At 40.6% G+C, this 27,599-nt stretch overlaps 1 protein-coding gene across 3 annotated transcripts in view; it reads right to left on the bottom strand.

Moving 5' to 3' along the window:
* LOC101165379 (receptor tyrosine-protein kinase erbB-4) overlaps nucleotides 1-27,599 on the bottom strand; it is a 357,518-nt gene that overhangs the window by 11,595 nt on the left and 318,324 nt on the right. For 2 of the 3 annotated variants that reach the window (XM_023964982.1, XM_023964985.1), the window contains exons 21-25: nucleotides 12,008-12,169; nucleotides 9,083-9,158; nucleotides 8,837-8,983; nucleotides 2,452-2,549; nucleotides 865-1,032 (exon numbers count right to left, since the gene is read on the bottom strand). In XM_023964982.1, the coding sequence (XP_023820750.1) occupies nucleotides 865-1,032; nucleotides 2,452-2,549; nucleotides 8,837-8,983; nucleotides 9,083-9,158; nucleotides 12,008-12,169 (651 nt within the window). The remainder of the gene's footprint in view (nucleotides 1-864; nucleotides 1,033-2,451; nucleotides 2,550-8,836; nucleotides 8,984-9,082; nucleotides 9,159-12,007; nucleotides 12,170-27,599) is intronic. The other variant, XM_023964991.1, reaches the window with a different exon arrangement.

Below are 27,599 nucleotides of genomic sequence, written 5' to 3'. Positions count from 1 at the left end.
AAAAACCCAGAAGAAAAAGCAAAACATGACACACGAAGCAAAAGGGCTTCGTGCAGTGCTGTGTCGGTTTGCCGTGGGCTATTTAATCCGGGCCGACTCTTGTGCGCCCGCCCCAGCTTCTCGTAGTAAAGCAACAATTACAGGAGGCAGAGCAACAAAACACAACAAAACCAAGAAGGAAATATCCTGGGGGTTTGTACCTGTTCACCTTATATAGTCTAAAGTCAGACGCAACAAACTTTTACTTCTCTAAACTTCTTGGCTTCAAAGCGAGTCAATATTGGCTCCTTTTTTCTTGTATAGAAGCAAATCAAAAAAGATAATAGTCTGTTTCTTCTGTAAAGGGAGAACTGTTTTAACTTTAATAGTGTTTCTAGAGTTTGCCCACATTTAACCAAGACGTGTTGACTTTAACATTTAAACTTTCCAGTTCCATTAGGGAATTCACGGACGTGCGGATGCATAGAATGCAGAGCCATGAGTCAGGTTCACACAGTCTTGAGTGCACAGGAAGGACATCTTGCTTTTCAATAAATGTGACCAACCCTAAAGTAATAATTAATTTGCTCATAGTGCTGAGTACTGACAGCTTGGGAGCTCCTGTATACATGTTTAAGCCCCACTTATTGACAAAATGATTAAATTATCAACAGAGTTTTGGTTTCAAAAGTTCTCAACAACTTCAAGCATTTGTACAGTGTCACCTAACCCTTTGTGAGGCACATTTTTAGGGTTGTGTGCATAATTCACTTGGTTAGCTTTGACCATTTTGGTTTGAGCCAGGTATAAAATGTCCCAAGATCATAAGGTGTTTATTAACAAAATTGCTTTTGATAAGTGCTGCTTGTAAGTGAATAATCATACTTTATTGGAATCCACTCGCGGCCTAGTTGAAGACGTCGAAGCTGCGTTGAAACCTCTGGGAACCAGATACTCCTCAGCATCCATCAGGTCATCAAGGTCCTCTTCGTCTAGTAGGCTTTTGAAAAACTTGCTGTCATTGGGACTGGGAAGCTTCATCCGATCATCTCCCTGAATGGCAAAAAAGCAAAGTTTGTGTAATTTAACCCAGCGGCCGCTACTGATGGATGCAAGTCAATGCCTTTGCGTGACTACGGCCCTTATGGGTAAATACAAACCAGAAAATGGGCAAAGCTGTCCAGGTCATAAAACATTTAGAATCGTAGACCACTCGGTGAGCCCATAGAGTAAACAGATTCATGTACATTTTTCTTATGGGCATGCTGCGGTGACAGTTTGTAGTGAACATTGATGCCTGATTTACACTGGTCCATCTGCGGTGCATTTCTGTTGCGTTGACAAAAAAAAATGGAACGTTCATTAATCACACCACCGTCCCTCCACAACCCAAGATTTAGGCAAAATCCGTCCAATCCGTCAACCTGACAATTTTGCAGCAATAAACCGGAGAAACGGCTTTTTCAAAACTTCCACTGTACTTTCCCAAGAAATACTGTTGGTTTACATTTAAGGTGATGTGTCCACGTGATAATGCAATACTGTGGGATAACACTGTTGTCCATTTTCGCCATGGACGATGAAAGTTTTTTTTGGAAGTACGAAAGCATAACATCATTTATGACACAAAACATGCATTTTACAAGGACTTAGCCATGAGCAAAGAGAGCAGGACAACGAGGTGGCAGGAGAAACCAGTCTTCTGGAAGCCAGGAGGAAAGGAGGATGGATGGACCAGAGATTTAACAGAGACAATGTAAGCTAACAATCAGACATAGTTCCCATGTAACGCAAGGCAGATGCACCGCAGATGGGCCGGTGTAAATCTGTAGTAAAAAAACATGTAAGCCTGTCGCATAGATTTTTCATCTTTTTAAACTTCCCCCAAACACTGTGCAAGGGGCTTGTTGGTGCAGTTAAAGTGATAAAGTTCTTGCACACTTCGTGCTTGGAACCTGACTGTTTAAAAATGAAGACATTAGACAATCAGAGCGTACTGTAGTTTGTGTGGGTCTCTTATGGGCACTTACGTAACCCCATCCACATAGTGTCGTGTCATGCATGCGGCATTTGCCAGGAGCCAGTAGGCCCACCTTACCAACAACTGGTGAGTGGCGTAAGGGCATCGGACAACAGCATCACCCGTATGTCATAAGTGGGTATATAACTTACATTATCCCTACAAATACTTCACGATTAATGCACCCACACAAAATAATTGTACGTTCCATTTTCTTCACGTCCCTTGAGATGGCTGCACGAACCTCAAGGCACAATTGTGAACCCTTTAAGAAAGGGCCGGGCCTGCCTACGGCCCTCTACGAGCCCAGGCAACCCAACAACCAGCAGCAGATGTGACTAAAGCAGAGATTTAATCATCTTATATTTTGGCACTCCGATATGCGGACGGTTGTACAGAAAAGCCTCCTTAACGGTTTCACTTTATGGACGAAGCTGATGAGACAGACACACCTGGATGACCAGGTATCGCTGGGGGTCACGCGCCATTCTGCAGAACTCAGCAGCTAGCTCCTTGAACTTCGGTCTGCTGTCTGCATCAATCATCCAACCTGGGGCGAAAAAAGAGAAAGGCGGAGACGGGAGAGAAAGAAGACATAAACATACAGATGGACGATGGCTAAAAGCTTAAATGGTTTCATCGTTTCTGTCACCTTTAGCGTAACCTTCCTGGAGATACTTTGTTGTTTTCTCAGACAGAGCAGTCTTGACCTTCCACTGCACTTACATGCGATTCATTTTCATTCAGCGCTGCCATGACTACCCTTGTGTGCTTGGAATGCATATACTCTTACAGTATAATGACACAATTTACACACCTTATAGGAAGGTTGGGTAATGTTGACAAGCACACTGCTTCATTTATGGAAACAATTTGTTTCATGACAAAACATTTTGCAGGTCCTCCAGCATTTTTTTTTTTTTTAACATACTCGTACGTTATCAAGTAATTGTGCTGCTTTCTTTCAAGAAAGCGAGCACGTTTTGTACCTCAGGCTACAAGTGCAGCAAACACAGTGAAACCCTGAGGGTAGAGTGAAACAGCAGGTGGTGTTTTGGCTCAGATTAGATTACCTGCGCTGCTGATTTCAGTGTCTACACCTCTATTATGCATTCTGCAACACGGCTGGCTGAATCAAGGTCTTTCAAATTCAACTAAACAACAAAGTCTGGACATGTGATCCAGCCTTTTAATTGTCAGTCAACATTACTTTCAATCCAGTTTACTATTATGGTCCCTGTTGACATTTCAGATGACTTTGTCTGACCTTGACTACTTCATCTAATTTCCACCTGTAGTGGATTAACCAGTAACAATGCAATTACGGAGAAATGCAAGAAAAATTCTGTTCCGCCTCAGCCGGGGTGATGCCGAGGAAACGGGGTACACAGCATGACGGCGCACAAAATCTCCAACAATGGCTTCAACATGTACTCACAATTAATGTGGCCAATTACACAACTCTGGTCTGGCTTTTTAAAGGTTAGTGTGACCCCACTTCTATGATCAACTTGTTTGTTTTACTTTCATTACAGTGTTGTTTGACCTGGTTGCGCCTTTTGTGTGCATTTATTGTATCAATGAACCATCCTTTTGTTCGGAAACAAGTTCAGAAGAAAAACGCACACAATGGAGGTCTTTTCAAAAAGCACTCCGATCATTTTTTGATCTATTGATCTATTTTTAAAGCGTTCTCAGTGATGTTTAAATAACCTGTCGATTTCTAGGACATGAAGAGCAACTGTAGTTCATTAGAAATCCACATCTAAGTTGAGGGTGGGACCGTTGATGCAGAGCAACCCCGCCGCCTCTTCCCATCACTTTTGCAAAGTCGAGCTAGGAGCGTCTTTTCCCGCATAACAAATATGATCTTTTTCAAACTCCTTTTTTTCACAATGATTTAAATAAAAAACAAACTCAGAAAAGAAAATATGAGCTTATTTTCTTAATATATATCCTCCATCATCAGAAAAATAACTAATTTCTTTATACCTTATATTGGCTACTAACTCAGATGTTTGACTCACCTCAATTAATGCAATCCACAATCAATGAAAAAGTTGTATTAGCAAAAAACTCATCGATACGGCCAATCTCAACATGTTTCATGGCAATAGTCCCACATTAGAAATAAGCAAATTCTGGCAAAATTTGACTTTGGTCTACAGATATGAATATTGGTACATGTATTTGTCCCATAAAGACATGAAAAAAAGTCAGTCATTTACATGGTAGCTGAATTTCAAGGAAGATCCCATCTTGGATTAAAATCTAGCAGCACAGTAAAGATGTGTCGGACTGTGCTTAAACTTACAAACTATCACATTTCAATAACACATTTACAGACTTTTTTTTATTAGTAAAAGGTGTTGTAGAAACTTTTTTATCTTTACATTCTTGCTCTACATCCATTTTTAAGCCTTCAACACAGATAAATGTTAATAGCAACACCTAAATATCACTCATTTTTTGATGTACCGTAACTCTTCGACAATTTACACAATCAACAACATTCCGCTGATTGCAACCTGAATAAATGCGACAAAATCAGCTTATTTATGTTGATTGTACAAGCACGTCACCACTGTCCATACTCATTGAAGGAAATCCAACTGTCATCCAAACTTCTACCTTCAAGGTAAAAAGATGATGAAACATGTTGCTTTTGAAACATTGCAATACATAAACATTGACTGTATATGGGAACTGGATTTAGTGACCATTCTTGATTTACCAACTATTTCCTTTAAACATATTCTTGCTAATGCAAATTTTCTTCATTAGATTTTTTTTCTGTAGTGCCAGTTATTTAAAACACAAACTGGCTAATGATACGCATTAATACAAGCATGTGGTGCTGCTGGCCCCTACACCAACCGTTCGAAACATTGGAATGACAGATTTTGTGTAGGACGTTTTCAAGGGGTAGGGGTTGTGGACTTCCAACCAGCTCACTCCTGATTGGAGTGGTTGCCATAGAAATGCTGACTAAGACCGATTCCGACCAATCACTCTTTATTGGCATCGTCTGGTTCATGGCGACGTCCGTATCACAAAAAATAAAAATAAAAATAGCGATCTTTCATTGGAGCAGGAAGAAAGACATTTTTATGGGTGACGTCACTCACTCAGTCCAGTTCTCTGATACAGTCAATGTACATGAACCATTTCTCATAATGTGGCAGATATGAAGCTTTTACGACCAACTAAATTATTTCTTAAAAAGACAAACAAAAAAACAACAATTATTTATTTTTAGGCAGTCATAGTTTATTATTGTAGTTTCTTAGCTGCTGATACTTTTTACACGGTTTGGTTGCGTTTCATGACTAACGGTTGTGAAACAGTAAGCAGTTCACGAATCCACTGGTGACTTTGTAAAAGACTTCTCCAATAAATGGGCAATTTGTCACTAATAGTCGCAGCCTAGACTCAACTTGTACTACTCTTCTAAGCAGCCCTGTGTCTGCCATTTCTTCTGTTTTATTATTTATAATCCTACATTCTAAAATCAATGATAGAAACACTTTTTGATTCTTGAAATGAGCCTTCTTAGAAGAGCCCCTTCACCTCAAAAATGTTACATAATTGTGTCGGCATGTCCTGACAGATTAGAATAATAAATGAAACCAATCTCTCTCCTTCAGAATGAAATAATAAGATGGCCTTGTTATTAAATTTAATAGCTGGAGGGCTTTTTAGGGTTTGCTTCAGTGCTGTCAAAAACCATTGGAAGCTATTAGAGTCTCTGACATTTCCGTTGGATCAGCTTCTGTACTATGGGAATATGTTTTGATTTAATACACTGGTTAGAAAAAAAAAGTTGTTTTATTTTTCATCGCATTTGGTATTCTGCATTTATAAATAATCTAACACAAGAGGAACTTATGTAAAATGTGTTTTTCTAACAGAGTCATTGCGGGAGACTTTTGGATAATTGGGGAAACGTTAAAGTAGAAGTGGCTATTCCATTGATGAGTTCAGACAAGGTGCAGCGATGACCAGACTGGTACGCAAAAAGCTGGCCAGAAAGCCAATCATTGGCAAACCGCAATGCCTGATTTGGCCAAAAATGCTTGGACGGCTTCCTGGAAATATGGGAGGGTGGATTCCTCAGCAGCCTCACCATTAGCACAGACGATCTGAATTCAGCAAGGGACAGAAAGATGGAGGGAGGGAGGGAGGAAGGATGGATTTTTGGAGGAGCTGTAATATCAAGAGAGACAGCGCTTGAGCCGGATGGAGGGAAAGCATGACATTCCAGATGGAGGATGACACCAACGAAGAAAGTCCTTGGTGACGATTGGCCTGAGTGTTACAGACCATAAACCAACATCGACGTTTCATGCCACAATTTGATATTATCCTCCTTTTTAAAGGAAACTTTTTCTTTTGCCATGATGTGAATACCCACAGCTCTACTTCCATCTCAACAGATAAATATTCAACACATGGTGTGTTTTATTAAACTGCATCTCATATGTATAACCTTATGTTGAGAAGCAATAGCGTGTAAACACAACTAGGTAATTTTTTTATGCCATGAGTGGATCACATCTGAAAAGAATAGTGCTGAGAGACAATAAAAGTAAACTTAATATTAGTTAAAAAGTATTTTCAAAAGAACAGGACTCTAGCAAAAAAGTCTGGGCATTTCATAATTCGCCTTCTACTCAAGGAGAACTGGGAAATGGAGAGCTGTGTAAGGGGAAATCTGTGTCAATCTGGTGGTCTTGAGTGGTTTGGTGGGTTAAACCCTTTGGTTAGAAATACTATTTGCAACATGCAATTTTTACACTGCTTTTCCCAGATCAAATAAGAAAAAAAGAAACCACTACCTGCTGTCAAGCTAAATTTGGATTCATTGTAAAGATAGTCCATTTTGGATCAGAATGGTTAAACACACACATCTATCTATCTATCTATCTATCTATCTATCTATCTATCTATCTATCTATCTATCTATCTATCTATCTATCTATCTATCTATCTATCTATCTATCTATCTATCTATCTATCTATCTATCTATCTATCTATCTATCTATCTATCTATCTATCTATCTATCTATCTATCTATCTATCTATCTATCTATCTATCTATCTATCTATCTATCTATCTATATACATACACCAGAGAAAGGTAGTTTGCCATCTCTCGGTGGGTGGAGTTTCCCTGCCCTGGGTGGAGGACTTTAAATACCTTGGGGTCTTGTTCACGAGTGAGGGAAGACCGGAGCATGAGATTGACAGGCGGATCGGAGCAGTGTCCGTTATTATGCGGTCGCTGTATTGGTCTTTCGTGGTGAAGAGAGAGCAGCGCCAAAAAGCAAAGCTCTCAATTTACCAGTCGATCTTCGTTCCAATACTCACCTATGGTCATGAGCTATGGGTCATGACCAAAAAAACAATGTCCCGAATACAAGCGGCTGAAATTAGCTTCCTCCGCAGGGTGGCTGGGCGCTCCCTTAGAGATAGGGTGAGAAGCTTGGTCACCCGCGGAGAGCTCGGAGTAGTATATATATATATATATATATATATATATATATATATATATATATATATATATATATATATATATATATATATATATATATATATATATATGTTTATGTAGTGTGGTAGATCTGCCACACCAGACAAGACCCAAGGTGTAGGCTGTGCAAAGAGGCGCCTGAAACAAACTAGCACATAACTGCAGGGTGCTGCTAAGATGCTGGCAGGGAAAGCATACATGGAGCCCCACAATCAAGTGGCTGGAATAATATACAGGAACATGTGTGCAGAATATGGACTGGAAACCCCAAGGTCAAAATGGGAAACACCTCCCAAGGTGGTAGAGAATGAGAGGGCAAAGATCCTGTGGGACTTCCAGGTACAGACTGATAGAATGATAATGGCGAACCAACCAGACATTGTAGTGGTGGATAAAGAACAGAGGAAAGCCATTGTGGTGGATGTGGCAGTGCCAAGCGATGGAAACATGAGGAAGAAGGAACATGAGAAACTGGAGAAATACCAGGGACTCAGAGAAAAACTGGAGAAAGCCTGGAACGTGAAGGTGACAGTGATGCCTGTGATAATTGGAGCACTCGGGGCAGTAACCCCCAAGCTGGAGGAGTGGCTACAACAGATACCTGGAAAGACCTCAGACCTCTCAGTCCAGAAAAGCGCAGTGCTAGGAACAGCTAAGATACTGCAGGACCCTCAAGCTCCCAGGCCTCTGGTAGAGGACCCGAGTTTGGGTGAGAAACCACCCGCGCAAGGGTGATTGAGGCGTTTTTAACATATTTTATATATATACGTATATAAAAAAAGTCACTTTTCCAACGATTGCGACTTTCTCAGCATCATTTAAACATTGCTTTTCTCTTATTCACAGCTAAATTTTAACAAAACAGTCCCCCTCCTCCTAAGAACAATAGTCCCTCTCATTGGGCATTAACAAAACACTGATTGTGAACAGAACAATCTTCAAAGTTAAACAGAGGTCTGGTATGCCATCTAAAAAGTGATCAACATTCGAATCCTCTAAAAGGATCATACTCTTTACAAAATTAATGAAAGGTTGCCATATACTTTAAAATACGTAATCTTTTCTAAAGGAACACCTGAAAACATTTGTTGGAGTCACTGGGTTATGTTTGGACTGTTTTTCCAGCATTTCCAATACAGATTTTTGCATGAATCAATCTGAGATTTATAAACGCCCTTTCCCTTTTGCTATAGTTGTGTATTTTTTGGAAATGTACCTCATAAAAAAACGATGGTTCAGAATAGTGTAACATTCAATATTTAGCTTTTTAGTAGATTTCTCGTATGTAATTGCTTTTTCTTACATTTGACCATGACCATGTAGACGTCGATTGTGCATATGGGCGGCTGGGGCAAGCGCTCCCCTTTCTCCAGGATGTCGGGTATTTCTCTTGTGGGGATGCCGTCGTACGGTTTGCCTCCGAACGTCATCAGCTCCCAGATGGTCACTCCTGCGGCGTGATGGGAGGCGGGGAAAAACAATAGAATTAAAAGGGGGTGTTTAGGCTAAAATGATAGGTTGATGACGGACGAACAGAAAAACAACCCACCGTAGCTCCAGACGTCACTCTGATGGGTGAACTTCCTGTAGTGGATGCACTCTAGAGCCATCCACTTAATAGGCATCTGAGGAGACACAGATGGGAAGATATTTAAACATCTCTGCAAACAACATTCGCTCAAAAGGAGCTCATGAAATAGGTTAGAATTATTCAAACGAACGACTTTCAAAGCTGTTTTTGCCATTTGTCTCGGATTATCTCAGCTAAACTGAAAGTTTGGAGTGAAACGACAACAGAAGCAAGTCTCCCGACCTTCCTGACAAGGACGCTCGTCTCCCGACCGCAGTATGATTTTATTATTGACGTTAAAAGGGGCTTTTGTGGCCGCGCAACCCAATTAGGCGTGTGAACGCACGTGTCCGGGTCGTTTAAAATCACGGCCCGCCCCTCGCCTTGCCTTGCCTTGCCGGCGCCAGAGCAAGGCTCACACGCACCTTTGCTCTTTAGGGAAATGAAAAAGGAAGAAAGGAAATGATATGCGTCAGGTTGGAAATGTGTTTTGGCCCCTCCACTTTCATCTGCGTTGATTTATCTCCCACGGCGCGTCTATTTTTACGAACAAACGTGTAGATGCGCTGACAACAGCTCTCATTTATCAAGGCATCAGTGAATACCAACATGGAGTCGATCACTCAGATGACTGCTTCCAACTCGCCTGGGTTGTGAAATTGTTTTTTTTCTCCTCCTTTCCCAGCACTCCTCCTCCTAACAGCTCTGCCTGAAGATGCAGCGTCTACCTCCGGGCCGCCGGCTGAACAGACGTGGCAATGAACAAGCCCATTTAATAAAGGGAGTTGATCGGAACAATTTGCATAGCCGGTCTCGAGCGAGGGGGGGAAAGCGAAGGGGCCTCTGATTAATGTGGTCCCCGAACAAAACAAACTGACTGGAACCGCGGCGGCGTGATTTGTTTGGAGGGAGTGCTTCTAAATTGTATTACATGAAAACAAAGTTCAAGCGGAGTTTGTTTAGGGGAAAATTGATAAAGCTGATGAAAAAAAACGGATTTCTTTGGGTTTTATCTCTCCCATCCCTATTGCATTGCCGGACATGTAAAACAAGAGGGCCTTTTGTCCTTCTTCTTCCCCCTTTTGATTGATATGTAGCATAATTATTTTCTGCTGTGATGGACGCAACACTCAGCCTCCTCCTTCAGCTCCCAAGATCCTCAAAGTCTCGGGTTGCTCATATTTTAGCCACTGTCATTCACTCTTTTTTGTGTGTTTTCTGTTCCTGCCAACCAGCAGAAAACAGTTATTTGATTGATCGCTGGTTATAAACACTGCCCGTTAAGCGACGTGAAATGAAAGCAGTTTGTGCGCCGCTGCACTAGCGTGTCAGTAAAAATCATTATTTCCAAGCTCACAACGCGGAGAAACGCGCACGCAGCGGGGGACACCACGAACGCTGCCATATTGACATTGGAAATGAAGGGTCACAGAGACAAATGGAGGTGGCGCACTTGTTCAATCTTAGAATATTGTCAGACAGAGATGCAGCCGTATTGCAAATTAAAATCTTCAATTTTTTTAAACCTACATTTTTTGGATCTTTTTTCTAAATAACTTTCTAAGTAAATGATGGTGTGTCATGTCTCATTCCATTTCTTGTTTTTTTCGTTAACTTGTGTTGCTGGATGTTTACAATCATTACAGTCAAATCAAAAATCCAAAAGGGGGCGGGGTCTGTCCACACACACACCCAAATGCCACAAACAAACCTGTGGGCTCCGAAAATGCCGACATACAAAACATGTACACAATACAACTGATGTTCACACACGCATAATTATGGATTCGGACCGACCCATGTGAAATATTTGATTTAATCACTCAAACTATTTGTGCAGAGGTGGGATAGCACCTGTGCTCGAGTGGATCCTTATGTTCTTCTAAAGTGGATGATGGAATGTGATTCTATTCTATTTTTAAAGGTAACATCACATCTTTAATACTTATGCAGATATTTTTCCTAAATAAGACCCATAACTGCAACATTTACATACCTTAATAATTAATTTAGTTATTTTAGGTATATTTTTAATTCAAAAATTTCATTTACTGAAAGAGAGTTTTTTTTGTATTTCAAAAATGATCTTACTTTTTGTAAATCCCTTGTTTATCGGGATAAATGTTTCTTTAGATTTTGTTTTTATAATGTTATTTTATTGCTATTTTTTATGCATTTTTATTTCTATTGCTTTGATTTTTGTCAAAAAAAAAAAAAAAGAACTATATCCTCAACACCACTTTCTGTATACGATTTACCACTTTATACAAGCCTGCTCCCTCTATGATGAACAGAAGATCTAATCCTGACCCTTTATATATACATTTATATAATTTCACTACAAGATGAGGTAGAAGTTTTGGTGTTGGGCTTTAAAACACACTAAAGTGGAAATAAAACTGTTTGGGGAAATAACTAAATCTTCGTCAAACAATTCCCTAAATAATCCCATTTTTGAAAGCCAAGCACTGTAGGGACAATGTCTAATTTAGTTTGTCAACAGTTGCCCAACTGGCAACAGTTGATTTTTTTTTTAATGGCTCCTTAAAAAAACAAACTACTTGTTGTGGATAAAGTCTTCTTCCAGTATGATTGCACATGTCGTCTTTGACTTTAGTAAGATATGTGTGTAACTTTTAAAGTTTGACCATCAAGAAAAGAAAAAAAAAAGAAAAAGCTTTAAATGACCTCAAATTGGACTAAAGGACAAAAAAGGGTACATTATAGTTGGTGACTGTTCCGTCAAATTATATCTATATGAAGTACTGTGTTATCTTTAGTGGATCCCAGTCATTAAGATAAAAGTGACCTTTTCAATTCTTGTACTTGGGTGACCTTTATGTTTAATTAATCTTAGACAGGTAGGTCATTTAGAGAAACAAATATCTTCATGCCTCCACTTACACCAACCTTGCCGCCGTCTGCGTTGTACTCTTTCTCGTCGGCGTCCAGCAGGCGCGCCAGGCCAAAGTCTGTGATCTTAATGTGATTGGGGGACTTCACCAGCACGTTCCGAGCTGCCAGGTCCCTGTGGACCAATCTCCTCTCCTCCAGGTACATCATCCCCTGAAACGGAGAGCGAGAAGGGATGAAAGGGATCAAAGGGAATCCTCTCCCGGAGCCATTAATCGTGCCACAACTTAAGATTGAAGCGAGCTGTGATGCGGTAAATGTCAGCCCTAACATAAAATTATTGTCATAACTGCTGTCGCTATTAACTCACCAGCCATGCAGATATTTGGATTTTATCTTACACTGCCATCATACCTTAAAGATAGATAACCAAGTCAGCCCTTTTGACAGGTGAAGTGACGAACCACATGTAGTAGCAGTCCTTCTAATTGTAAAGCAAAAAGCATTGAATGGCCTTTTTCCAGTTACTTGTACCTTCACCATTGACACACGTTTCAAGTTTGATACAAAACTAAATCACATGCAACATGAACACACTAGGATTATTGGTGTGGTTGGAAAAAAAAAAAGTCTGTTTCCAAGGAAATCCAATAATTAACTTTTGCCGATTCTTGTCAAAGTTACATAGACCTGTTGGTCACCACCAGGTAACCAAAACATAAAATGGGGCAGCAGGGGGAGAGTAAAGGGTGTGTAGCAAACGCTCAGCCAATGAGGGTGGGTCAAAAGCGAGCGATGGGGGTGGGTAGTACCTTCAGGCCATACAACGCCGCTTGGGGTTCTAATATCTTCTAATATTCTAATGTCTGGATTAAGTGGAAAGTAAGGCTGCACGATATGAGGAAAACTCGCGATATGCGATATTGGTGATTAATATTGCGATAACGATATAATTTGCGGTATATAAACAAATAGCAAAACAACCAAAAACATAATTTCCATTTCACTGCAACGGTTTAAAAGTTATACTCCAACTGACCCTCGTCGACGTAGGAGGCAAACATCAAACATAAAAGGGCTCATCTGATTGATCAACAACGTAAACGGGTCCTTCCGATTGGTTAAATGCATAAAGGGATTTATTTCATTTGTTCAATATTTCAAGCTGCCATGAGTTTGTTTTAGCACATTTAAGGTAACCATTTATTGCGATTTTTGACATCTTTTGCGGTATGCATATTGCACACCTTGATGTTGTGATAACGATAAATTTGCGGTATATTGTGCAGGCCTAGTGGAAAGGAAAAACAGTCGGAAGGTAAAAACAGAAAAAGCGGCAGGTATAAAACCTTTGGCCATGATAGCGCATTTTAGAATGAGGCAGCTTTCTCATTATGTTTAAGCTAATTGTTAAGATTTAAATTCACGAAAAAGAATTTCAACAACAGTTTCTGCATTTTTCTTTTATGTTTAGCACACTTTCCAAATATCCAGCACCCTTGCCATGAATGGGAATTACTTTCATTTGATAAAATATTACTGTTGGTCCACAGGTGCAGTTTCAGGTTTAATTACAGCTCTTAACCATTAACCTATTTAACTTTACTTCCAGTGTTTACATTCTTTGGACTATTGTAACACTACAACCATTTACGCAATTTATGTAACTCGAACGGGTTCTGAAGCGGAGACGTATGCAACACTTCACACAATGGATGTAAATCAGCGGATTCTGATGCAGAGAAAAGCGACGGTGCAAAGCCGATATGAAAAGCTGCTTTTCTCTGGTCGAGGAGTTACAGTAGGTCAAAAAGGATGTGTCATTTAGGTGTTGCCGGCGACATCTCTGTTGTTAAAGGGTCAAACAAAAGTAAGTCTTGCGATTACTAATAACGTCTTTGGTCAGGTCCTTCGGCTTTTGCTCAAAAGTAACAGAAAGTTACAACTAGGAGGAAAAAAACACACATCAAGGTGGGTCCCTGAAGTGTCTAACACCATTGTTCTGATAGTAATGTGTCCAATTCAGATGTAATTATCTTCAGTTGTACCCAAGATTTTGTCTGACATGTCACCTAACGCCCTAAGTAATTGGGGCCATTTTCAAGATGGCTAAGCAAGAGGAACAATAGATTGACTGTCAATTTGTTAATTGCAAACGTCTGATAACCAAAACAAGTACATGAAGAAATAAAACAACAAAGACCTCTGCCCGGGAGCATTTATTTCTAACTAAATTGAGTGGATGGAGCAGATGCTTGACAATAAAATCACGCATGTTGAGTTTTTTGCGAAGGGGGTAAAGCACTGTTTCACACCAGCAATCATAAGATGCTTTTTTCCAACCACGCTCTAACGAGCACATGTACCCCTCTGTGTCTGCGATGCGGGCAAGCGGAAAGGCAAGGCTGAGCCAATTGAAGTGTATTAGGTTGGATGTTAAACAAGCGCATGCCACTTTGCGGGTGGATCAATAAAAACACCTCGGTGAGGAGGGAGGTGGTCATTGAACTCAACAGACAATGAAACGTTTAATCCAAGGCCCACACCTTTCGCTGGAGTGGAAATACTGTAAATGTGTGTGCGCGCATCGACGTCGCGGCGCGCGAGCCAGGCCCACGCCCGCCGCTGCCGCCTTTCCTCAGGCGAGGACAAATCGATAGGGCCGACGTCTGACTCGCCGCTAACCGAGCCCTCATCCATCATCCTGCGGCCTTGGCGAGACTGATGTGTAGACCCACACATGTACACACACTGACAGGGACCACCAGGAGACCATTGATGCTAAAAGACGGACATTCTTTTCCCACAGCATTCTGAAGATACTTCTACTTTTTTAAATCCAATATCTTAAGACTATTCCTACTTGCATATTCACATTCCTTACCGTTAGGCTACAAATATGACAAAGTAGTCTGTAAAGAAGTATAACCCTCCACCTTTTACTGAAAATATTCTAAATAGATTACTTCTAAGGGCTGGGGCATGCGATCAATAGCATTGCTGATTACAATAAGCTTGGGGAAGACAGTGCCATGCAATATCTATCCCTGATGTTGACGTCAAGAGAAATTAGGAATCAATGGGCCACACAGCCCATTAATACACTTCGACTTAAAGTGACGGGGCAATGGAGTAGTGGTTGATGGGGTGGGGGGCATCGCAGTGACAGCAGTGAAATGTAAAACCACTCTATGAGCCAATTAATTTTTTGCCATGATGGGCAGTAAACACCAACATTGCTTGGGGGGCTGGGGGCCAGACGATCCAGATCCATCTGATTTTACTGACTTGTCCCAATTCCCCACAGTTCGTAAAGATGGAAGGGAAATTGGATGGTTGGTGATTGCAGATTATTTACAGAAGTAACAAGCTTCTTTTTTTTACTGCTGAACCCAAACTAAGCAGCAAAGAACATAACCACCTCTGGTTCTTCTATGAATTGATATTTTCATAGGTAAAACATATGTTGCAACTTATAGATAAATCTAAAAGAAAACGGATTAATTGATCACTTCTAGCGAGAGCAAAATGAATGTTTGAGCAATGTTTCCACTGAAGAGTCAAACATTTGACTGGACATTTGGTATGTTTTTTCTTAAACAAATTGCTTGGTATGAGTCAAATTTGTTTTGGGTCTCTGTGCCTATTTGCAGATGACTCCATGCCTAAGCTTTAAGTTTTAGATTGATGTCTTTAGACCCTGATTCAAAATATTAATTTGATTTACTCCAAAAACAGACCCACATCATGATGCTCCTACTCCTAAGCTGCCAACTGCACTGGTGCTCCAAAGAATTGCAAAATAGTGCTTCATGATGACCAGTTTTATTGATATGACACTAAAATTAAAAGAAAAGAATATATATTTTAAATATCTCAATGTCATTTTTTTCCCATTATCCCTTTAACCCTTGTGCTATCCTATGCACCCACCCTTACGTGTTGTCCCTACCACGACAAAGGTGGATAAAGGTGAAGAGGATTTCATGTAATCCATGGACACCATTGAAGATCACAAATCATTGAAGAAAAAAGGTTCAGTGCACTGTCTTGTGGGTTGTAGATGACCCCACTCCCGATATCAAAGTGCCTAGGATAGCACAAGGGTTACCATCACAGGTTAAGCTACAGTTTTGAGATTATTTCCACTACACTTCAACCGTTTACGCTACTGGTGTCTGGTTACAAGAGCCTGGCAATGCGATATATATCGCGATACATCTCAAGAGTCACTCGTTCTCATCTGGAGTTCAATTCAAAGCACCACAACCCGCGTTTTAATATAGTACTGGAAGCAATGTGGCACAGAGTTTCGGTTTGGTACCCTTTCCAAGCAAAAGCTAAGTAGTACATGTCAGAACATTTTGAATTTAACACAAGCTGATTCTCGTGAAATCTTGTGGTTTTGGTGCGGTGTAGAGCTACTCAGTGGGCTGTGCTGCCAACTAGCGGTCGGGGTTGAAACAGGAGTCAGGTGCTGAAGGACGGTCATAAATAATTAAATATCGTCTCGAAAGCAATCTAAATCGACACAGGTATTGTGATATATCGCCAAATCAATTTTTGGTTTATGCAATTAACGTAACTCCCATGGATTCTGAAGTTGAAAAAAGCAGTCTTGCGCTGATAAGCAACACTTTGTGAAGTACTCAAGCAGTACTCAAGTTAATTAGCTGATTCTGTCCTCTTTTCTCCGCAACACAATCATCTGATTCACGTCGATCACGAAAATGGTTGGAGAGTTACGATATGTCAAAAAGCGTATGTTATCTAGGTGTCACAAGACATCTCCTGTGTTATAGGGTTAATATATTCCTGCTTTTATTGGACGTTGTTCCTAGCTTACAGTTTAGGGATACATTGTGTCAGTTTCCATGTTTGCCACATCTGTAATGTATTCTTTCAAGTGTAAAAATGTTTGTCAGATGACTTGGTTGAATAGATTTGTTTTTTTCTAATTGGGTTACCAAATTAAGCAGTTTTGTTTGCAACAATATCCGAACATAATTGCAGCGCTCTGTTTATTGTTATTGGTAACTATTTTTACAGCAGAGAATGACTAGAGTTTAAATCAGAGAAGCCATGAAATTATCTTTTATTGACTAAATTGCTTCAAAGCAAGCATTTAGTCTTGTTTGTAAGTGAAACACTCTAAACACCAATGTTCTAAGAACTCGCAGACATAGTGACTGTAAATGTAAGTTATTGTTCACTTCAAGGAATTGCATCTTAAGGTTGGTGACATGTAAAAACACAAGCTACGAGAAGAGACACCCTTGTTTTCAGTGTGACACCAAAGACCTTGAGAGGAAGTTTGAATAGATTAATTTATTCCTTCTCAGGCGATTCTCGTCTATGGCATTAATTACATTTTCTAATGTCTCTATAGTGTTTGCTTCCTTTGGTGGTAACAAAAAAGCATTGGTGATTAGCTATAGGTCCAACTCTGACATTGTACTGAATTTTCCGCACCTGGACACCATTTGTTTGTATTTCATTGGGAAAATCTAAAAATAATTGCATTTCTTTATGAGTTTATTTTCCTTTTTTTAAAAGGAATTCTCAAATTATTTTAGCTTCATCTAGGTGTTTAAAGAAACAGGTTAGACTGTTATTTCTCAATGTTCAATTGTGTCAGCGGAAATGGCTGTACAAACTACAGACTTTCACCTTAACACCTGGAACACAATTGCACACATTTTCCAAACTACTGTTGAGAAAGGTAATATCCTAAAACACAATTCAGATTTTTAACAGTTTGGATGGAAAATCATTTTCTTGAAACTTTTTGCCACTCATCCAAGTGGCTGCATCAGTTGGAGTGGGCCCAAAGTTCAGTTTACCTCTGCACCACGAGTTGGCCAGTAAAGCGGTCAACTTTTGATTGGAAGAACGGAAATTTGGTTCCTGCCCCCATGTGTCGAAGTGTCCTTGGGCAAGACACTGAACCCCACATTACTCCTGCTGGTTATAGGTTGGCGCCAGTGTTCATCAGTGTGTAAATGTGTGTTCATTGGTGAATGGAACTGTTACTGTACAGCACTCTGGAGCTCCAAGGAAGGTAGAAAAGCAGTGTACAAGTACACGCCATTTTACCATTCACTTTTCGATCCTACAAGTGGGACTGCCACAGTCTTGCAAGAGAAACCAGAGCAGAGGGCTCTCCTCTTGTAATCCCCCCCTCCCGGCCCCATTCCAGGGTCGTTGGGTGTGGTCGCGCTGGAGTTTTGGTCTTCTTCAGAACTAATGAAAAGGCAGCATGGTAAATAGGAGAAAAATTGGGTCTTAGGCCTCCCCCTCTGTTGAGGGAAGGGTTGTTAACACAACATTGGGTAACAGTGGCTCAGGTGGTCGAGCAGGTCGGCCAATGAGGGTTCGATCCTTGCCCCCCTCCCAGCCAAGTATTTTTGTGTTCTTGGGCAAGACATCTCACCTTTTCTGCCTCCAGCGTGGCTCTACTGGTAAGTGAATGTGTATGAATGTCCCGGTGATGGGCAGATGGGTCATAGGCAGCCACGGCCCTATCAGTCGCTTACCATCACCAAATATGAATGAGGAGGGGAATGAATAATGGATACAAATATTGCATCTCTGACCCTTCTTTGAAACCATTTGTCTTCTCTGTCAAGAATTTGTATGTTTTGGCTTTCAAATGAGGGTCTTTTGTCTTTTAAATGTCGAAAAAAAAGGCAAAATTGGTCCTGCGGTGTTGCTCCTACTGTGCTGGTATGTATTCTTGTGTGGTGGCTGTTGTGTTTCTCCAATGTACAGCTGAGAATTCTCCACTGCGCTGGGCTGCTTGAACTACATAGCTTCTTTTTTTCTCTGGGTGTTCGGTCTTTGGGGTGAACCAGCCTCTGCCTCAGTGTGTTGCTAAGTTGGGCCTGTATTTCGTACCTGGTTCGCAAAAAATACTCTTAAGCTTCTCAGACACGGCGATGTCGAGAATGACAATGCCTATGGACTTTGGATGAACAGCAATAAAGGAAAAAACAAAAAAAAACGTGTTGATAATCAGTGTTTTCTTTAACCAAGAAATTGCCAGTTAACAGTTAAAATGTATTGATTTCTGTCTTTTAAATAATATTTACCAAAAGTGTAAATCTCATGCATTTAACGGGATATCGGCAAAAAAAGAAAAGTTGAAGATCTCTTACTAGGACTTATTTGGAAGATGTTGGCATGAATCAGCCTCATTTGATAGTGTTTTTTTATGTTTTTGTTTTCTTCACCTTTTTTTAAGTATTCTATGTTGTTTTGTTTTTCTTATAACAAAATCAAAAAGGGAACTCGCCAAGTGTTAACAACTCCAAGGCTTCAAAGAAAAACGATAATGGTTAGCGTGAGTGCCAACAAATCCACATCTCTCAGGGTTGATCCAAGAGACACAAACATTCAAGCGCACTGCATTCTTACTCCAACAAAACGGCACGAAAACATAAACGCAACTCCTTGTCTAATCTGTATAATTGAAAAGGTTGACAAACAATTAGGCCAGTTTGGTCAGTTTACTTCAAACTGAAAACCAAAGTGCAATTAGCAGGCTAAAAATGGCAGCTCATTAAGTACTTTGGTCAACTTTTTTAATGAGACTGGAGAAAAACCTATCTCACTTTTTACTTTGTGTTCCAAACTTTCTTATCACTTACCTTAAATAACAAGTTCAATTACTCTCAGGATTTCACATTACTATTGTTCCGTTTTCACAATAAAATAAAGGATAAAAATATGAATTTATGCAAAAAGGAAAAACAGGTGAGAATCAGTCTGAATAGTTGTCCTGCTAAAACCTTACTCTAGGGACCAGGGTAGAATATGAATATATATATATATATATATATATATATATATATATATATATATATATATAGTGTTAAAGTTCTGATTTTGATTTTTCTTTTCTTTTTTTCTGTCTTTCAGGGTTCTGGATTGGTAATAGAGACAAAGGTCTTCTAAAGGGAAAGGTTACAGATGATCAGTGACCCACTGAGACCTTTACTCTTGCTGTGTGAAAAGAAGCTAAAAATGTAAAAATATAGAAAATAAAAAATAAATAAGAAATTTGAAAAAAAGACTCAGTAAACTCTGAAAAAGCTTTGCATTGATTTTTTTTAAATGGTCACATACATCACGTTTGCATCGACCTTACCTCTACTTTTTTTTTTAATTCTTCAGTAAACCAGATTCTTCTGAATTTCGGTTTAAATGGATCAAGATAGAACAGTATTTCTTTTTTGCTTGAATTAAGATATTTTTAAAATACATTTGAATTACATTGGAAATGGCACATAAAATGTTACTAAAAAAAAAATTGTATGTTCACCTGCCCAAAGTCCACCTCTTCATGGTTCCAATGGAACCTGGTAACCACATATTAGAGGTAGATCTTTTAAAATATGTAAAAGATAAAAGGCAACTGCCTAAAACAACTTTTTAAATTTAGAGCTTTCTTGGATCAACCACTTTGCTAGTAAAATAAATGTTTTATTTTGGCTAAAAAAAAAGACAAAACAAAGCTACCATGTGTTTTCAAAGACACTGATATGTGCTGTAAATGACGTACACCCATGCCAATGCTGGGAATCCCAGCACCCAGGAATATGGGTGAGGCGGCTTCAACACTGTGAGCAATGGGACTGTCCACAAGCAGAGAACTGGAACCAGGGCGATAAGGAGCGCTCACAATGGGCTCCGCTCAGGTGGCACAGGTGGTCGTCTGTCATGCGCCGCGTGCTGAAGATAGACCGGGAAGCTTTTTTGACGGTGCCAGCAAGCGTCTAAGGCTTGTGGGTGTGCGGGAAACAGAATGAAGAATGAGCCCGCCTCTTCAATCACGGCCATGTTCACACAACTGCATCACAAACACTAAAGAATTGTCCTGAAATTTGAGCCTAATTTATTTTTCAGAGCACTTTAAGGCAATGTTGTAAAAGTTGAGTAGTCTTTGAGTAATATCCACTCACAAAAACAAACCTGAAACTGCATCGGCGAATATTTGGATGCTTAATGAACAGTGCGGGTGGATGTGACATAATGTGGCATGTATAATGAAGGTGGCGCAGCAGTCGGAGGGGGAAGGCCCATTTACTCCGCATTCAGCTGATGTGGAGCCACAGAATAGGAAAAACGTTAGCTATCTATCAAGTCAACCCACTGTGCTTTTTTGTTTGCCTATGGGATTTGAACGGTAAAAAAAAAACTGGTGAGAGATGATGAAATTCCCTTAGTAGGACTAAACTTTAAAAAAAAACAGAAAATAAGTGTTGGAACTTATCTGTGACTGATATATCTTTGCTTACCAAAAGTCAACACGCCTCTTCCCTAAAAGTAAAAATGGGAACCTATAGTCTGTCTCCACAATCTCCTGTCCTCTGTCGGATAAAAAGATCCTTCTAAAATGTCACTGTGCAGGCGATAAAAAAATAAATAAAATAAAAAATAAAAAAAACAGCAGCTGGCAAATTTACATGAACAAATGCCAATCACTTCCAGAGATGGAATCAAAAAATAGTTAGGATATTTTAAAGAGAGGTTATTTGCCAGTTTTATTGCACTGGCTTAGTTTGAAGAAAAGAAAAGATTATCGAACTGAATATTTTACTTTTAAAAATACAATATTGATATATTCGGAATGCACAGTAGCATAGTGGTTAGGGCCTCAAAGTGAGAAGGCCCTCTGTATAAACTTTTCCTGTTTTCCAGGTTTTCTCTGGGCACTCCGGTTTCCTACCACAGTCCAAAAAACAAAAACAAAAGGCTTCATAGGTTTATTGCTAGGTATGAATGTGTGTGTGTGTGACTGTGAAGTGTGTACATTGCCTTCATTCAAAAGTAGCTACTACAAACTCCAGGAAGGTTTTGGTGGCTTCAGAATATGTATGAATGGAGACAATATCAATTTATTATGATTAAACGCCTTTTTTCCTTTTGTTAAAAAACTCCATAATTTCATAAATGTGAATTCAAGTTTTTTTAAATACCTTGTGAAAAGAAAAAAATGAAGACAATTTTATTTTCTTGTTGTCTGCACTGTACCAACAGCGTGTCATGGCAGCTCTGCTTTTACCTTGTTGCGCTGTTTATAGGTGTGCTTTGTGTTTGCCCTGCGGAGGGGCCAGAGCCTGGCGCAGTTCTGCGCATCGGGAGACTACTTTTGTAGTTTTTCTCTTTGGATTTTGACTTCTTTTGGGACTTTTCCGAGCCTCCCTTGGGGAGCCCAACAAATTCAGTGGCTGTTCCATGGTTTTTCTCAGTTGTTGGCCTTGCGCAACACCGCCCTTCCTTACCCAGCGAAAAACCAGAGATTCCCAAGGAAGTACGGAGGAAAAGAAGAGGCTGCAGGGCCAGGTGAAAGCTCCAGGAGAGGAAACGAGTCGTTCATACCAACAATCCATCCCTCCTCAACAAAACTGATGAGCTGATGGCACTGACCCGGCTACAATGGGAGTTCTGGAACTGTAGCCTCATGCGTTTGACGGAGAATTGGCTGAACGGACCAACTCCGGAATCAGTGGTTTCCTTGGAAGGGTTTAAACCAGGGGTTCCCAAATCCAGGACGGCAAATAAGGCAGGGTTCCAGAAACCCTGCCTTATTTGTTGCTGATTACCTGGATCAGGTTTGTTAAACTGATAAAGAGCTTCAATGGCAGGATGGTTGGAAAACATGTAGGACACCGGCCCCTCGGGGCCTGGATTTGGGCCCCCCCTGGTTTAAACTTTCGCGTGAGAAGGAGAGTGGAAAGAAATAAGGCGGGGGACTCTGTGTATGTCAACGAGTTTCCAGGATGCAGACGCGACACCCGCAGTCCCTTCGGTTTATGAATGGCATCCCCTCTATGCCACCCTCCCCAAATTCGTCCAGTGCATGAAGACCCACACCAAGAAGAAAAAGACGCTGGATTTCCTGAACGTCAGTCATGCATACTTCTCTGTTCCTCTCCCCCCGTTTGGCCGCCCTGATCACAATCTGATGCATAAAGACACCAGTATTGCTGCAATTATTTAAGTATCTATTTTTTGTTTTTGTTTGATGTGATATCTAGTGAGCTTTAATTGAACTAACTCTTAGCTGCCATGATGAATGAATTTCTCCTTGTGAGCTCCCTGTAATTAAAACCATTTTTCCTCATAGGGATGCATGTGAAAGAAAAAAAAAAGAAAATAATCTATTTGATTTAGAATTATAAGTTTAGGATTTATTTCTCTATCCATTTTGACTTTTTGATTTTATTTGAATTTCCAGTCATTTGTCAAATCTTGATTCATTCTGTGGTAAAGAAGAGCTGTTTTTCTTATAACTAATGGTTTAAAGTGTCAAAGATGCACCTTTGAGTAGCATATCATCAGTCTGATGAGTAGCAAAACATTTTAAGGAAGAAGAATTTCAGTCCAGTTGCTAAGACTGAACTACAAGACAGGGACACCTGGACGAAGGTGAACCTTCACAGACAGTTTCATGTACATCATGAAACTGCCTTGAAGGATAATTCATGGTGGATATAAGAAATGCATTTTTTACCCAGCCCATAGCTGGTAACCATGGTGGTTACCAGCTCTCTATATTTGTAACATACACAATCTATGAACGTCAAACATATAAATCAGTTGGAGTTTTATAGCCTCATGCCTTCGGGTGGTGTAATCTAATTCTAAATTACTAGGAATCACATAACATTCTAGCTTCTACACTGGGAGGGAGCGACAAGTTTATGTACATATTTTTTGGACAAGCGACCAGCGGCAGATTTGACACACGTCAAAAGAGAAGCGGCGAATGAAAAATTCCGGACTTCCTTTTTTTGTCTGGTTCAATCAGCTGGTAACATTAGCTTAGTTGTTTCAAGCTCTATAGTTCGGATGCAAACTGAATCATACTGGTTTGCAAAAATGTGGCTTTCGTGATCAATGGTTACTTGGTAGACCACTAAAATAAAAAGACTTTAACCCTTGTGCTATTCTGGGCACTTTAATATTGGGAGTTGGGTCATCTAGACCCACTAAACAGTGCTCTGAACCTTTTTTCTTCAATGATTTGTGATCTTCACTGGTGTCCATGGATTACATGAAATCTTTCCACCTTTATCCACCTTTGTCATGGTAGGGAGAACACGTCAATGTAAGGGTGGGGTCATCTAAGATAGCACAACGGTTAACCCTTGTGGAATTCCACAGTTTTGTACACTTGGGGAATCACTTGCGAGAAACGTTGAATCATTTTCCCAAAAAAAAAGGCACTTCCTTTCCACTGTACACAATATGGGGTTTTACTCTTTTGATAAGATGATGACTTAACGGCAAAGTTTAAAATGTCCAGCAAACCTCAAAAAACACATTGTGATGATGGCCTCTTGGAGAGCGACTCAGCAAATTCTAAGTTCGGGTGATTAATGGGTATGCATAGAAAGAGGTGACCAATTCAATCATGGCTTTCTAGCCAGCGGATCGAGCAGTCAAATCCCTTCTCTTATGCATCCTTGAGCACTGCTGATCCTTACAGATAATTAGAAAGACCCGTGGGGCATGTCTCCCCACCGTTCACTCTCGACACCTCAAACTCTTCCTCCCCCGTCTTCCTCCACCCTTAGCACTTAATTTGTTGTGTCAGCAGGGACACGTGCGTCCTCCCAGGGTCTAGTCTGTGCTTGTGTCAGACAGAAAACTGAGGTTGTGCTTCCGTCAAAGGAAAAAGGGGGAAACTGCTCAGGGTGCACATTAGTTGGTTTTTGTTTGTACCATGTAAAATGGCATTGGGTTGTTTGGTAATCACAGCGTGAGCCGAAGGATGCAAAGAATTGTGAGACTGCATTATTAATAAAAGCCCCGGGGAAATGGAGTGCTGAACATGGATCACTACCGTGCAGCCTGCTGACAGTAAGAAATTCACAATAACTGCATAATGTGTTTTGGAGGTAAAATGAAGAGTAAAAGAAAAAAAGGAAGTGAATGTTTTCGCATCAATCACGGGGACATGAAAGTATGTTTCTGCCACTTTGAATGCGAGGAAGTTCAATACACCATTTCTTCTAAAATAATATAAAAACTGTTAAAAGGTGAGCCTTAATTCAAACCCTATTCACTGTGGGTTGACCCGTACAGGTCAATATATAAACATATATATATATATATATATATATATATATATATATATACCGTAATTTCCGGACTACAAGCCGCTACTTTTTTCCTGCGCTCACAGCCCTGCGGCTTATTCTGTGACGCGGCTAATTTATGGATTTAATTGGCGGCCGCCATGTACGAACATTCGGGCTCGGTGAATGGTTTTGTATGCGCCATCCACCACCAAGCACAAGTCATTTTTTTTAACACACCTCTGAGCAGCCAAACAGCATGGAGGTCACTTCAGGTCTTAGACACTTCAGTCATGGTTCAACAAAAAGAAACACGCATGCCCGGCCGCATCCCAGAATCCTTTGGTGCCATTAGACCCAACGTGCACTTGATCGCCGCTACAATATGATAAAGCTTTCAAGTTAAAAGCAATTGTTAAAAGCACCGTGAAAAAATCCCCCATCAGTAAATGGAAATGCCGGTCAGCTGCGTGACGGAGAGAACAGCGCATGCTCAGAAGTGTATTTACCTCTGAGTCATAGTGACTCGGCTGGCTGCACGTAAATATGTGTGAATAACATCAGCTTTTATTTTGTCGGGACACGACTGGAAACACAAATCCATTTGGTCGTTTTTACGGTTTCTGACTGAGCGGAATTTTGCATTGAAAAGCTCACAGCCGCCGTGTGAGCTTTTCGGACAGGAAGGGGAGACAAGGAGCCCGCTTGGCGAGCGCGGAGCGCAGAGGCGTCCGGGGAGCAACAAGTGTTTGTTGTGAAAGGAAGCTTCTGACGAACGCACCGCGCTGAGGCGCGCGTATCGCGCTGAGGCGCGCGCTATTTTACTGATGTTTTTTAACCAGCCCCGTTAGTACCATAATGCTGCCGCGACACAAGTGGAAGGAGAGCTGTTCCTTTTCACCCCTCCATGCACTGCTGCTCCTTGCTCATTCTTAAACACGAACAACAGTGTGGCGAGCCGGGCGTTGGCCCCGCCTTTAGCCCCTAAGACTCATGGGAAATGGGGGATCGCGGATGTAAATTTCCTCATCATAACTGAGGGATGTAATGTTGATTATATGGTTACTGTTAGTAATTTTATGTATGATACCTAGTTTGTCAATAAGTTAAAAAAAAATAAAAAAAAATAAAATAAAAAAACCCATAACTGAGGAACTTGTGAACAGAATAGAGGTCCATGCTGTTTCAGATGTGGGTGTAATTAGATACATGAGCTTGAGACAAGGCCAGTACTTGCCCACAGTGAGGTAATGAGCCATGCACACTCTGGTAGTCAGGACGCGCTTTGTCGAGGCAGCGGCTTGTATACTGATGCGGCTTGTGTATGTGCAACAATATTTACGCACGTTAAAATAGGTGGGTGCGGCTTGTAATCGGGTGCGCTTTATAACCCGGAATTTACGATATATATATATATATATATATATGTTAGGCAAATTTGTGATATGCGTATTGCATAAAAAAATTGCAATAAATGGTAACCATATATGTGCTAAAACAATCTTATGGCAGCTAGAAGTATTTAACGAATCAAATGGCCCTCTTTACGTGGTTGACCAATCGGATGCAGCCCACTTTATGTTAGACGCCCGCCTCCTATGCAGACGATGGTCATTTGGAGTCTAATCTAAATTATGTTGACGTTTATCTAAATTCAACGGTTGCAGTAAAATGGAAATGATGTATTTAGATGTTCTGTTTTTCGTTCTTGTATCGCAAGTTATATCGTCATCGCAATATCGATCACTAATTTTGCATATTGTGAGTCTACCTCATCTCGTGCAGATGAGGTATAAAAAAATAAAACGCCCCTCTCACCCTTCCGCGGGTGGTTTCTCATCCAAGCTCAGGTCCTGAACTATCTTAGCTGTTCCTAGCACTACGCTTTTCTGGACTGAGAGGTCTGAGGTCTTTCCAGGTATCTGTTGTAGCCACTCCTCCAGCTTGGGGGTTACTGCCCCGAGTGCTCCAATTACCACAGGCATCACTGTCACCTTCACTTTCCAGGCTTTCTCCAGTTCTTCTCTGAGTCCCTGGTATTTCTCCAGTTTCTCATGTTCCTTCTTCCTGATGTTCCCATCGCTTGGCACTGCCACATCCACCACAACGGCTTTCCTCTGTTCTTTATCCACCACTACAATGTCTGGTTGGTTCGCCATTACCATCCTATCAGTCTGGATCTGGAAGTCCCACAGGATCTTTGACCTCTCATTCATTCATTGACCTTGGGGTTTCCAGTCCATATTCTGCACACATGTTCCTGTCCATATTATTCTAGCCACTTTATTGTGGCGCTCCATGCATGTTTTCCCTGTCAGCATCTTACGCCTCTTTGCACAGCCTACACCTTGGGTCTTGTCTGGTGTGGTAGATCTGAGCCTCTATTGCTCTGGTGCTCAGGGCTTGTTCCTGTGCTGCTATATATCTATATATATATATATATAAAATTTTTAAATTTGGGGTCCAACCAATGTTTAAAAAAATTATATTTTCACAATGCACCTAACCATTTAGTTGAACAGGCAATTATTGGTTACAATGACATTGGAAAGTAA

Source organism: Oryzias latipes, chromosome 2 (genome assembly GCF_002234675.1).
Source record: "Oryzias latipes chromosome 2, ASM223467v1".
Lineage (NCBI taxonomy): Eukaryota > Metazoa > Chordata > Actinopteri > Beloniformes > Adrianichthyidae > Oryzias > Oryzias latipes.
The sequence above is the reverse complement of the archived record's forward strand: the minus strand, read 5'-3'. Positions and strand labels throughout refer to the sequence as shown.